The following is a 14355-nucleotide window of genomic DNA, read 5'->3' as shown; positions in this document are numbered from 1 at the left end:
GGCCTTGCATTTCATGCTACTGAATTTCATCTTGTTTTTCTGACTCCAGTTCTTGAGGTCATCTGGTTCTTCCTCTATGACAGCATGATTTTTCTTTCCATTAAGGGTACCTCTACAAACTTCACTGGGGCCTTCTGAACACTCTCTGTTCTGTACCAACGTCAATAATAAAAATTGGATGGGACTAGGCTCAAGACTGACCCTTGAGGAATTGCAGCAACAGCCCCGTAGTTGTCTGGGGATATCTTTCCTTTAACCAGCACTTTCCCCTCCTCAGGACTGCTGTAGAAATCCACAGTTTGTAATTTCCCATGCGGTGCCTTGCCAGTGCTTTGTGAAGCACAAACTGTGGGTGCTGTGCTTCCCTCAACAGTTGTCTTATCAGAGAAGGATGTTATATTAGTTGAATGTGATCATCTTTTGAAGATTTCTTTTAATTTTCCTTCCATTTACTATATTACTACAGCATAGTAGCTTGTCTAATGGTCCCCTTAGGATTTCTGAGCACTAGGTATTGCACAAGCACTGAACAAAACTGATCCCTGCCCCAAAGAACGTATTACGACTTCATTGTTTATTTTCTTTTTCTAAAGATTTGCAAGGTGTTGAGTTCACAATGTGTCTGTCCTGCCCAGCGGTGTCACAGCTCTATTTCACGTCTTTCGTTTCTCTGGTTTGATCCAAAGTTGCAACCCTGGGTCCTGTTTCTCATAGAGAGATGGTATATATTTATGGACAATTTGCAAATCTGGAAAATACGGGTGAAATGCTGATGTAAAAAATCAGCTCTGTCCCTTTCTAAATACACATGCTGTAATCTTTCATACACATCATTTCTAGTCTTAAAGGGATTTTAGTTACTGGTAACCTTTGATGTGTTCCTGCTAATTTACCTTCACTGCAGTCATGGAGGGTGAAGATCCAGCTCATCTCACCCAGCTGTTCAGCCTTAATTTGTTTTTGACAGGAGGAGTTTCAGATCCCATCGTCAGTCATTGGTTAGCTCTTTGTAGCCAAGAGGAGATTTTTTTGTCTGGTTACTGAATACAGCACGGGACCTGAAGTCCAGGGAGAGTTGTCCTCAGTGAAGGAGTTAGCGGGGACTTCAGAGTATGACCTGACCTATGTGCGTTGTTTTTCTGCATAAACAACCATAGGTTGGCTAGCAACAGTCTTTGGGTTCACGTAATATGTGTCAGATCTTGTTTTGTTGGGGAAAATGCAATCCTACAGGAAAGTTTCGGCTGCAGTGTACGGTAAGAATGTATTTACTCCGTAAGAACGTAGGCGGACAGCTCTGATCATGGAACAAAACTTCCCCAGCTGACTCCTCTTTCCCTCTGCTGTCGCAGGGTTCATTCACGTGGTTGCACCTGAAACCAACACTTGCAGTTTCAGACGACTGAGAGTTACCGACTTTTGCTTTTTGCTTGGTCTCTTTTTTAATCTTTGCTTAACAGGAGAGAATTTAAGAACTGAAGCACACAACGTACGTACACAGCCACAGAGGTTTGTCTCAAGGCAGTCCAAGCGCTCATCCATATGCAGGAGACTGATTAAAGTGCTGTTAGTGCTCAGCGCCGTGCGCCTCTGCTTTCGTGACTTTCCTGATGCCAGCGTGTGGCGTTAGACTTGTGATAATGACTGGAAGGAAGAAGCACTTATTCTTGCATGGTGGGGGGCTTTTCAATCTCGCAGACAAAGGCATAACAAGATCCAGCAAACTGAAAGCTGGACAAATTCAACCTTGAAATAAGACATGGTTTCCTAGCTGCAAGGGGAATTAAAGTTTGGAACAGCTTGGCGAGAGGAAATGGTGGAGTTGCCACTGCTTGGAGCATAGACAAGATTTGCTCTCTCTGAAAAAGGTTTCTTTAATCCAGCATTTTGGGAGAGCTCTGTGATTTGTGTGTGCGGGAGGTCAGTCGAAAGGAGGATAGCAGCACTGCCTGGTGTTGGTGGGTGAATTACTGGATGTGATTAAATGACCTTTTTGGTTTGGGTCAGTGAACTTCTATAATAAAAGGATCGGCTGCAACATGGAGAGGGCTGTGAGATGAGGCAACAGCTTAGAGAACATAAAATTAAATGTCCATCTTATTGCCTTTTTGACTGTTAATTATTAAAGTATTGCTATTTACCAACTGCATGGTTAAAATGTGCATAAATGTTAATATCAAAGTATTTCAGGGGCATAAGAGGACTTTGATTCTAGGCATCTCTTTGTTTTTTAAGGGTCTTTCTCCTCACAGTGTTTGTCATTTTGCCACGTATTCTTCATTACAGCCCATTTCCTATCAATCCTCCTCTGGAAGGCTGTGGGAATGGAAAGTGCCTTTGACCACTGCAAAATGCAGTATATCACCCTGCTGCAAGTATTTTTAGCCCCCAGGAGAAATCTGAAGCAATGATTATCATTGTAATTTTATTCTTCTTGCCTTCAAAACCAAACTGTAAAGGCTGTATTACCTGCGTTAAAGATCTTGAGCAGAGTCCCAGAGAGAAAACAATCGGAATTGCTGCCACTGAAGCCAACAGAAAAGCCTTCTCCATGCTTTGATGGCAAAAGGATTAGGCCAGCAGTCAGTGCTTTTTGAAGTAAAGTTGGCTTGTTTCTCTGTTCACTCGGATTAGAGCTTTGCAGTAATACAGTAATCACCTACGTAATTGTAATTTACAGCAGGCAAGAGTACTGGGCAGTCAGGTATCGGTACCTGAAGTTTCTGGAAAAGTGGCATGATTGAGTTGTTTTGTCTGTCCTTTGCCTGGTTTGGATCCTGTTGAAAATTCACTAGATGGCTTTTGGTAAGGAATTGAATCTTCCGTTGCCTCAGGTGGCATATTCTCCAAAATGGGAATGCGCCGTGCTTTTCTAAAAGCCATTCAGTTTCTCTTCCTATTTCATGTGTGTGAGCTTCTGGCAATCCAAGGAGAGCTGGTGCTGCCTCGCTGCCAGGGGACCGGCGATAGCTGGGTCCCCAGAGCTCCGATCCGTTGAAGCGTGACAGTAGATGGCTGACGTTTCAAAAGAGCTCCTGTTCCTGGAAGTTAAACCCTTCACGTCTGGCTCCAGCTGGAGGTGCTGTGTGCTTGAAGACTAAGTGGAATGGGGTTCAGATGAAGATGGTCTTGTAGAGGCTTTTCCTTCTTGAGATGAGATGATGGAAGCTGGGGAGCTGGTGGTACAGCTGTTGGGAAGAACAGACCAGCAGGTTCAGTCTCTTTAGGCGCTGCCTGTCTTTGCAAGAGAAAAGCCCTCCCGTCCACTGGTGTAAAGCGTGAGCCATCTTAGCCGTATTTATTTCATGAGGCACTTGCAAGGTTTCCTCCCAGACAGAGCACACTTTGGGTCTGCAGCAGGTAATAGGAGCATGCTTGGCTGGGAGTGATCCTGGGAGACTGCTTGGGCTGCTGGCCCTTACAATGGAAGATAATCTTTAGATCTTAGATAATCTTTCAAGGTCCCTTCCAATCCCTAGCATTCTGTGATGTGCCCATGGGTTAGGGCTAGATCCTGGCTGCAGTCCTGGGTAGAACTCAGGGCACCTGGTGTCCAGTGTGTTGTCATGCAGAACCTCCTCCGAGGGAAAAAGGGAATAATTTTTGTGTTCACGAGCACCCTTTTCTGAAGAATTCCCTTGGAAGCACGGCTGGGAGAGGTGCTGCCCAGCTGCCTGCTCCACGTGGACTGCCAGTGCTGAGGATCTTGGGAGGCTGCCACCGAAATTCAAAGCTGGAGCCAAGCCTAAATTTCATTTCAGAGGAGAATTATGTAGAAGTGGCAGAGTTTCTGTGCAGTGTTGTAAGAAAAAATGTCACACCAGTCAAGGGAGCCAGTGGGTTTTTGAGGACAAGCACTTCTCCCAACTGTTCTGCAGTCTGAATGCTGCAGCTCTAAGGAATTGAAAAGAAACTGACTTTGATTTTTCACTGTACATCGAGGTAACAAACAGTAAATTATTCTCAATTAGACTGAATTTTACTAATCAGAATTATTAATAAAGTAGTTAATGTCTTTTGAAATGAGATTTCTCTTTGATTGTCTTGGTTTGTGTGACTTGCCCTGATTACCGAGAACCTCTCTCTGCTCTGATCCCATAAAAGTCAGGAGCTGTGAGAGCCAGGAGGAGGGATGAGCAGGTAAGAGGAGCACCCTGTCATTGTACCAGTGGGTTGGTGTTTACAGTTCATTAGTCCATGTTTAAAAATACCACGCTGCCAATTTAAATCACAGCTGGGTTCATACAAATTCTGAGATTATCACTTGCTGAACACAATCCTTCTTTTGCTTCAGCTTGCAGATTCGCTCGTGCCCTTGGAGATTAAGCCTGGTATTTCCTTGGCAACAGTTTCTGCTGTGCTGCATACTAAAGACAACAAGCATGTGCTGCAGGTACAGTATAATGGGAAAGGGAGAAGAATATCCTTACACAGGGTTTCCTGCCATCTGGGACCCCAGCTGTTCTCGTGGGGCAACCCCTCTAACAACTCCTTCCCCACCAGAGCAGCGTCCTTGTCGGCTGCCTTGTCGTGGCATGTGCAAGGGAGGAATTACACTTGGAGTAGAGAGTGGGATGCATATAAATCTCCCTGCTCTTATTTTGTTGGCCGTGTGCCTAGCTAAGATAAAAGGGGAAGTGAGATTATTCACGAAGAGAGGCCACAAATCAGACTGCTGTCTTCCATAACCTGTACATCAGGATCAGCATCAGCCAGCCTCTCAGGGACTTGGAGTAGCGGGTCAGAGGGGAAGGATGACCTAAAAGATTACACCTGTGAAGGGACTGTCTTCCTTAAGTCACCCTGTCCCCCTGGAAGCAGATTGTGCATCCTTGTACGAAGTAGGAGTGAACTCCAAAGGTTAGATGAGGAGAAAATCCCTCTCTTCCCACTACCTGCTTTAGGCTGGCACTGCAGTTCCTGGCATTAGTGCTCTGCAGAGGGAGGTGATGTCTGGTGGACCTGCAGAGCAGTAGATGCCCCATCACCTTTCTCCTTCGAGGCATGGAAGTGCAGGAGCTCTGTGCGTGATGCTGTAGGGCAGGGCTGGGCCCACTACACTTGGGGAGAGGGCCCGACACGGTTATGTCATTAGTGCAGGGACATAAAGACTGGTTAAAGATTTATATCAGTGCACAGCAGACAAGCTGCCTTGCTTTTTCCAGGTCAGTTCCCTAGCTACACACGAGGCGATGCTAACCAAATCAAAGTATTAAAATGTGAGTGGGCTGAGTCTGCTTTCTCCTTTATGTGTTGCTCCTTTGCTCCTTTCTCTGCTCTGACTCCTGATGCCAGTTAAACTTAGATCTAGGTGCAGTCTGCTGGAGCCCTCATACTGGTTCAGGTGAACCAGCACAGGGGTATCTGTCAGCACTGGCTGAGCCTGGGAACTCTCAAAGGTACAGAAAACGTGCAGATGAGCTCTAGAAAACTCAGTCTATGAACACAGAGCCACGTGAGTGATTCATGCCCAAGCAACATCCTACGTGCACCTAGACTCATCAACTTCAGGGAGAATGGTTGTTTTTGTAAAGTGACTCAGTGCGAGCCTGTTGGTGGAACTAGAGCGCGAGCAGGTAGCATTTCTCTCCCACGATGAAAAACAGCCTTCTTTTTCTGCTGAAGGAAACGCAGGGGCAGCACAGCAGCAGGTTCAGACACGATGCTGCGCGGTGGGAGAGGCACGGAGCTGCGAGGAGCCCAGGCTGTCACCTGGAGCTTACAGAGCACTGCACAAGGCTGCTTCGGGCTCATTCCCTGCACGTTGTGCAGACACGTCCCTGGCAGATGGTCTTGCCAAAATTTGGGGGAAGTTTTCTCCAGCACCTTTTTCCCAAGAACTGTGTTGCGAGTTCACTGGGAAAGCCCAGTGCTGATACTTCCCCGGCGTAATTAACTTGGCACAGGACACGTGAACCTATTTGACACAGTAATTTCCTCACTGTGCTTTATAAAGCAATCAGCTTTTCAGCTCCATGAAATGATCTTTCAGAAGGGGGCAGTTAACCCCACATGGTGCTGGGTTAGCTACCGCTGGCCGTGCTCACCCCATCTCTCCCTCCCTGCTAACGGAGGAGGCTCTCAGGAACGAGTTAAGGCAGATAGCTTTCTGAGGCAGCTCAAAATTATACCCACATCACACTCCATTGATTTTTTCAGGCACTGCAGCATCTGTCTTGCCTGTCTGTATTCAAGTTCATCCTAAAGGCTAATTTTTTTCTGAGGCCAGTGAGAAATTACCCATTTTCCTCATTCCCCAAGTCGCTGCTTGCTCTGAATTTGCCAGTTTCCCAACCTGTTGCATCTTCTAGACTGTCATTTTCAAGGCATTGACTCCTTTAAGCTGTGATTCCTAGAAAATATAATAAATGATAATAATCTAGTGTGATTCACCGCATTACCGGACATCATCTCATCCACCAGCTCCCTCCAAAGCCTCCACAACCCCCTGCCAGCAAGAAGAGAAAGCGCGTGAGTGAGGACGTTCCAGAATGTAAGCCTTTGAAGCCGTTGCTGAGTGGCTCCATTCCTGTGGACCAGTTTGTGCAGACGCTCGAGAAGGTAAAAAGTCTGTGTTGGCAAGCACGGTTCAAGTGGGTTTCTGCAGGTCTCAGAAATTTGCTGCTTTTCTAGCAGAGAGAGGGGAAATAATTTCAGGGTGGCTCGAAATGGAGAGAGGCTAGTGGGCTGTCAAAGAAATACTGGAATGTGTATCCCTGCACTGAATGCAGAGGGAATATTTCCCTGTGGAGACGTGTCCTGATGTAGGGGCTTTGTGTCAGTCATTCCTCCTGGCTTCCCACAGAGGCAGAGCTTTTAGGGTCACTCCGAGTGACGTGTCAGCTGATTTCCAATACATATGAACAGTGGAGAGGAGATCTCAAAAGTATTTAAGTTCCTAAAAGTTTTGTGAAGGTGATGTGACTGAGTGAAGAAGAGATTCTGGAAATGTCTCCACTGATGGAAGAAGCTTTCTGGAGAGCTGCAGGGTGAGGGGATTGGTGGCTGAACTTGGAGGGAATTGGGCACTGCTCTGTGGAGCCCTGTTCCCCCCTGCTTGACACCGTGGAGAAAATGGGTGGGAAAAAGGGCAGGATTGTCTGTGAGGAATGTTACCGTGGGATTTAGTAGGTCTCCACTATCATCTGCTTTGAGGCAGCAATGTCAGCAGATGCGTATTTCTGTAGTTAAAGGGGCCGTTTGTCCTCTTTGTCTCTCAAGAGTTTGAGGTTGGCAATTGCGCATGAACTGGCATAGTGGAAAATATTGACTTTAGCTTCCCCGTGCTGTAGTTAATCCTTCTGTATAATGAGGGTCGTAGTTAGCTTATCCTGTGAGTGTTTCCTCTGCAGATCCCAGAGATCTAGGATATCTGCAGTGCCACACTGCATTTTGCAGATATTCTTCCCCTCTCCTCCTCCCTGTGCCCTGAGCTTTCATCTCCCTTTGCCTGAGTTGTTGTAACGTCTCTTTTTTACTCCCCAATGCTGTGTCTAGCATGGTTTCAGTGATGTGAAGGTGGAAGACACAGCCAAGGGCCACATCGTCCTCCTCCAGGAGGCAGAAACCCTCATTCAGATCGAGGAGGACTCCACACACATCATCTGCGACAACGACGAACCTTTGAGGGTGAAGCTGCGTGACCTGGTTCTCAAATTCCTGCAGAAATTTTAGCCGAAGGACATAAAGCTTTTCAGAGGGTGTCTCCAAAAAGAGAGAATTTCCTAATTCGGAGAGACCAGAACCACCTTTCCCTTCATGGAAAAGCAAGGGAGTATTTTTTAATATCTCTATATTTTTTTAATTTAATTTTTAACCAGTTTTGGAATACTTTGGAGGGGATTCCTGTGCTGTAAAACTGTTTGTTGGAAACTTAAAGGAGATGTGGATTGCAGAGTAAATAAATAGTGTCTATTTACAAGGTCAGGGTGAAGTTGTGTGCAGGCACAGACATTTCTGTGTGACGCCATCAGTCAGCAATGCGTGCCCCAGTCCTTCATCTGAGAAAACTCCCCAAGAATATTGAAACAATGGCCTCAGATATTGAGAGACTTAGCTTTCTCCCCATTGTTTCTTTCCAACCACCAGATCCAGTTTCCTGTCTGTCCTCCGTTTACACTCTTCGTGCTTGTGTCTTTCAGTGGACATGGCACAAAGAGGAATGGGGAAGTTGGGAAGGCAGAAATTATAAAAACCAAAATAAAAAAGGGGGAGTATGCTGGACATGTACAATAGCTTCAAATTGGCAAGAGCGTAGCTGTTCCCCACAAAAGCAGAGGGATTTGGGGAAAGCTCTGTGCTTTTTTAGCAGTTCAAGGTGTTTACTGATGCTCGCCTTCCCTGTTAGGACCAGATTTGTCCACCGAGCTCTAGGCTCTTTGATAAGGCACACAAAAGACTGTATTCTCCTGGGTGCCTCCATCACCAGTGGAAGTAGTACCTCCAGGGGGATTGCGATCCGAGGGAAATGCCTGGCTTTCCCTCTGTGCCCTATTTCTCTCTTGGCTGTTTTGGGAGCTGATGCAACTTCGTTCCTGTCTTAGATGCTTCTGTTAGGTATGTAAAGGTAAGCAGCACAAATTTGGGACCCAGAAAGGTAACTGGGAAGGGAGGCTTTCAAAAGTACGGAAGTAGTTAAACTCCCAGTGCTCATGCAAAACCTTTGAGATTTAAGTGCCTCTTGTTTCTACCTTCCAAAAACCTGTCCTGTCAGCCCCCACATTCCAAAATCTTGGCTGAAATTCCGATAGTCACTTAGACAAAGCCATCTGTACTGCAGACGTAGGGAGGATTTTCACTCTCAGAATCATGTATTCGGAGCGTAAACTTAGTTAATAGTATTGCTTTTAAAAGCAGCTGATTTCTCAGATTTACTGCTGTTTTGGTTTTTTTATGGAATTACTTTGTATTTATTTGGTGTTAAAAATAAAAAGCATAGTAATGCCAAGGAGGAAGCACATTCTGTGGTTTATAAAAGCATCCGCATGCCGATTCCACATCTGCCTGTCTGTGTGCATCTACACATTTGTAAGATATAACAACTTCAGTTTATAGCTTTGGGGAGATTAAGGCAGTGGAAGAAGAGCTCTGTAATAAAAACTATTTGCTGTTGCAGTCTCTGCACCATATTTCCTACACATTAGGGATTCCTGGGTGGTTGGGTGTACAGACCCCAGCATCCATACCTTTGCTTTGTGTGTATGTCATGGGCGTGAAAGAAATAGCGTCGTTAAGGTGATAAAAGCCTCGTTGCAGTAGCATTAATCCTAATAAGAGTTTACAATGTTTGCGGTGCTTCAGCTTCTTTATCATTACTCGAAAATGGAATAAAAGAATTGGACATATTTCACCTTGTAATTAGATCTCGAGGAAGATTTTTCTCAACACACAAAGGCCGTGTGAGAAACTCGGCTGAGCTGAGTAGGCCGGGGAAGAAGGAGGGGAAAGCGTGGGCCCTGTAGTACGCGGGTCTTTAGGAGTCTTTCTCCTCATTAACCAGACCAGCTTGAATTTGCATTTATAGGGGATTTAAGTTGTCACCCTGAGAACTCAGAGCCTCAGGCCCGAGCCTGTGCCTTACACTTGTTGCATTCACCTTTGAGGAGCATGGGCAGCCCGGCGGCATGCCGGTGGGCAGAGGTGAGGGCAGTGGTTTCTGCTTACTGAGGCCGTGCTGGAGTGGCTGCGGATTAGGAAATCCACGTGAAGGGGCTGCTGTGGAGGTCACAGTCAGCGTCACGATCAGTTCATCACGAGGAGGTTGCTTCGGGGCCTGCCACAGTGCGAAGAGCGAGGCCCTGCAGCACCAGGGCCGTGCGCTCACTGACAGGATGTGAGGGGAGAAAAGTTTCCCCATGGACACCCCTCACTATACACACAGTCAGATTCAGCAGAAAGGTTTTCTACTTCTCAAGGTCTTCAGGAAATGTTTAAACATGAAGCGTGAGACAGCCCATGTCAGCCACAGTAGCTGCCTCACAGCAGTGACTGCTCCTTAATTGGGCCAAACAAACCCCAGTGCTCCGAGCCCCTCATGGGAACCTCTCCATGCTGCCTAAACTGACAGAACTGGAGGGCTCCCATCTGGTCCTGCCTCTGACGGATGGTTCTGGACTTGTTCCTGGCTTGGTGCCTCACTTTCCCCTTATGCAAAACAGAAATCGCGCCATCCTCTGCAGGCTGCCTTGAGACAGAGCCGGAAGCTGCTGCAGCAGAAGTCGACTGAAAAGCACAGCGGCGTGAGGGTGATTCAGGACCTGGGAGGGGGCTGTTGTGCGTGTTGACAGAATTAGAATTGCAGAAAAGCGGTTTTTAGCTCGGTTTACTACTGATGCAATTGGGCTGTCGCACAAAAACCTCTCGGTTGGGGTGAAAAGCCATGACCCCTACCTGTATCAGCCATGCTGATACTTTTAGCACATCATCGGGCAGCCAGTGGATTTCCAAAGGCCTTGGCACCCCTCCTGGAAAAAAAAATAAGTTTTCGCATCTTGCCTGTTGTAATTTTGGGCAGGAAAACTCCACAGCTCCAGTCTAGCAAGTGAAAACTGATTCATGTCTTTCTTATAAACAGGTTTTGCCTGCTGGAAAAATAAACACATGGGGGGGAGGGGGGATCTTTTAGTGAAAAGTCTTAATTAAACTGGAAAAATAAGCGTTTGTTCATTCTGCACAGAAGAAGGAAAATAAATAGCGTTTCTTCTGGCTGGGTCAGTCCTGCAGAGGTAACCATGGCAGCCCAGGAGAGATGCGAATGGAGGGGGAGGAATAAGATGGATGCCAGACACATTTTAACCAGAGACGCACGCTTTGGTGGGCAGACACCAGCGGGGGGTTTCTGTATCTCTGCCAGAAGGAAAGAAGCCTCCTGGCCACCACCGTGCAAGGTTTGCTGTGCCGTGGCCTTCCCCAGTCCCCGTGAACGTGGGTGATGGGGTCCCACGTCCCCGCTGCGCTTCACCAGCCGCTCTCACTAATTAAGCCCAAGCAGTGCTTGCAGCGGGGCTGCTCCTCGAACAGCCGATGTGTGCGGCTGCACATTAAGGGATTAATTCTCGGTGTGCTTCCCCTCCTGCCAGCCAGGGCTCTGTCACTGGGCCGGGGAATAATGGGGAGAAAAGGTTGAAATCAACCTTCCGCACTGGTGGGTTATACGGAACGGGTATTCCTGGAGGAAAGAAGTATGCTATGATTTTGTTCCATTAATTACAGCCTTAATAAAAGCAGCTGGACCAAGTCATTAGGCCCCAGGTTTGTGCTCTCCCACACCGTGCCCAGGTGCAGTTGATGTCCTTGGGGCCGGCATTAGGTCCCCGTTTACCCATCCCATTACCACCGCAGGACCTGCCACGTGGCCCATGCCACTTTGGGGACCCACCACCAAGTCTCGTGGCCCACGGGGACCAAAACACAGCTCTGACCAGGGCCACATCCTGCGTCTGCCCCATGGTCAAGTGGTGACTCCACGGCAGGCTCCTGCTGCATGGCCAGGAGGGGTCCCCTCAGCCCCACGGTGCAGGGATCCTCCCAGACCCAGTTCAGAAGTCACAGCGGATGTTTGCTGCTTTATTGTCAGGGCTAAGGACTGTATTTCAAGCCTCTTTGCCTTGTTTCGCCTGAAAAATTAAATTATTCCCCATCTTTTCTCTCCCTTGGCCCTATCCTCACCCCGAGCTTGTGGGGCTGATGTCTGCATCTTGAGCCAGGTGAGGCCGGGCTGCTGAGGGCCATGGGAAGCTGGGAGAGCGAAATGCCCAAGGCTAGCGTAACTTGGCCAAGCCTTAGGGTCAGCATAAGCTCAGCTGAGAAAACCTTGAGCAACCGCTGGCTCCATCAGAGCAGTAGTGCAGTAATTACACCCCAGGTGTAGGCCCTGGCCTCCCTCCTGGTCCTCCTTGGCGCTGTTGTCTTGCTGTCAGTGGTTTCCCAGTAACAAAACGGGACAGAACAAGGCTGCCCCCAGTCACGGGGGGCTGCATGGGCAGAAGCAATGCCCCAGGTTCCTGCTCCCAGCCCAACCACAGTGAAATCCACCTCAGTGTGTCTCTGATTTTTGTTGCCATCATCATGTTGGCAGCCAAGCAGGTGTGGGGGCAGAGCTTAAACCCAGTGATATGAGAGAGCCAAGCCCCTGCTGAGAAGCGCCTGTGAGAAGAGCGTCCCAGAGGCGGTAGGAAGTGGGTTTACACCTCATTTGTGGCTTTTCTTTAATTCTTAAAGGGAAAAAGCAAAACCAAAACGTTGGGTGTCTGCCACAGCACTGCTCCAGGACATGCCCCTCAGGGGGCAGGGCCAGCTTCCAGGAAGGCACTCACAAAATGGGTGGCACTTGCTCTGGGGTGGATTTTGTTTGATTATTTTTGTGTGTGTTCTTTTCCTTCTAGATTAAATTACTTAGTGGCTTAAAAACGCTCGGTGACAATTATCCTTCCCTTGCAGGCACAACGCAGAGCGCTGCGCAGGGCCTTCATTAATTGCCTGCCTAATAACTGCTCGTTTCCCTCTGACTGCTCTTAATATTTACCAGCCTGAGCCTACAAATCACAGAGCCCGTCCATCGTCAGTGCAGTCACCAGCGGCTGCGGGTGCTGTGCTGCAGCGCTGACTGCCTGTTCCCTTTCCCCAGCCCCCTCTTTATCGCTTTGAAGCCATTTGGCCGCTCTGTGGGATAAAACCCTGCTTTGCCCAGGGGGTTTAGGGCAAGCCCAGGGCCCCCAGGTGCTGTATGGCACCATAGTTCCACTGCCCGAGTCCTGTTGTGATGGGGCTGAAAGCAGGAGCTGGGTCACGAGGTGCTGGTCCCCGAGGTGCTGGGCCCCTCTCTGCCCTGCACAGCCGCCCTTTGCCTGTCAGCCCGCTAACAACACCAAGAAAATACTGCCTCTAAAACCCGATTTTTCTTCCCAAAGCCTTCCACGGGCCACCGCTGGCAGCAAGCCGGGGGCATAAATCCTGCACATCGCTTAGCGCAGGCCCAGCGATGCTCTCTGAAAAACGTCAGGGCTGTAGGGATTTATTTATGGCATCGCCACAGCAGCGGCACCCACCTCTCACACACCCTAATCCCACACCCCAATCCCACACCCCACACAGCCATGGGCCCTTCAGCTTATGGCTTTTCTTCTCCATGACACAGCACTGCTGGGATATGCAGGTCTGGGGGTGGAGAAGCAGGGGGTGAGCATCCTTCAGCTGGGCTCCTGCAGGAGCTGCCTGCTTTTAGGGCATTGCTGGGCAGAGCAGAAGCACGGGAACAATTTCTGTTATTTTTAATAATCAAGGAACACATCAGACGGCGTGGGAAATGGAGGGCACATTTCGTTGGTGCTGAGCCAGCCTGCAGCCAGGTCGGTGCCTATTGAGTTCCCATGCCCCCCGCTGTTAGCACCATCCCTGCCCGCCAGTGGTGTTTTGGGGAGGAATCCCGGGAATTTGGGCACCTGGGGCAGAGCACCCACCTCCTCCCTTCTGGGACCAGAAATGTGGGGTTCCCTGAAACCTCTCCCGGAAATAAAACCCAGCACCACGCTCCCAGCGGAGGTGAGCCTTTACCCAAGGCAGTAGGGACATAAAGAGAGCATTTCCCATGGGGCAGGCAGCACAAAGGCGAACGGGCAACTGCAGAGGAAGGCAGCTGCTGGGGAGGAAAGGGGAAAAGAAAGAAAGCAACAGCAAGGAAATCCTCCAGCTCCGTTCCTCCCCTCTGCTCCTCCCCATTTTGAAGCTGGTTGGGATGGCCATGGCCAAGGCTCCTGCCCCGCAGGGCTCAGCTCGCTGTGGTGTGCCCTGTCCCGCTCCCAGCCCCCCAGTAAAGCAGGCACAGGGACGCGCTCCGTCAAGTTAAACTCTCCATTTATTGGATCCTTTTACAAAAACCTCAACATATGAATATTGTGCTCGTGTTGAAGGAGTGTTTCTGGTCTGGTTTTTTTTGTTTGTTTGTTTTTTGTCTTTAAACCTGGTGCTCACGGAGCAGGGCGCAGGGGAGGGCAGGGCTGGGCGGCAAGACGGGAGCGGGGCGGGGGCTCGGCGGCACTGCGGGTGATGTTATTTACAGCGAACGTGGGAAGGACCCCGCTCCGCACCCCGCAGCTGACTCCCAGTCCAGGATGAAGCAGCAAAAACGTTGAAAAAGGGGAAAGGCCTCGGGAAAGGTGCCGCCACCGAGGGACCTTCCTGCCACTGAGGGGTGACGAACTGCACGCCCTACCCTGAGCTTCGGAGTTACCCGGGGTCCCCAAAAACCAGGGGAGCGAAGGGCGATGGGGACGGTGGCAGGGCTGGGCTCCCGAAATGCCTCTGTGCTCCCTGCCGATGGAAGGAACCCCGTGGGATGGCTCAGGAGCAGAAAGTCGT

The 14355-nt window shown here is 49.0% G+C and overlaps 1 protein-coding gene across 4 annotated transcripts in view; it reads left to right on the top strand.

Annotated features, from left to right (window-relative positions):
* INTS9 (integrator complex subunit 9) overlaps positions 1-9355 on the top strand; it is a 69365-nt gene extending 60010 nt beyond the window's left edge. For 2 of the 4 annotated variants that reach the window (XM_035563676.2, XM_035563677.2), the window contains exons 16-18: positions 4295-4393; positions 6424-6561; positions 7498-9257. In XM_035563676.2, coding sequence (XP_035419569.1) covers positions 4295-4393; positions 6424-6561; positions 7498-7674 — 414 coding nt within the window. In that variant the 3' untranslated portion in view covers positions 7675-9257. Of the gene's footprint in view, positions 1-4294; positions 4394-6423; positions 6562-7497 lie in introns of all 4 variants that reach the window. The other 2 variants (XM_035563679.2, XM_035563680.2) reach the window with 2 other exon arrangements.
* The last annotated feature ends 5000 nt before the right edge of the window (positions 9356-14355 follow it).

This window comes from Cygnus atratus, chromosome 3 (genome assembly GCF_013377495.2).
Source record: "Cygnus atratus isolate AKBS03 ecotype Queensland, Australia chromosome 3, CAtr_DNAZoo_HiC_assembly, whole genome shotgun sequence".
Classification (NCBI taxonomy): Eukaryota; Metazoa; Chordata; class Aves; order Anseriformes; family Anatidae; genus Cygnus; species Cygnus atratus.
This window is presented reverse-complemented; position numbering and strand designations above follow the sequence as displayed.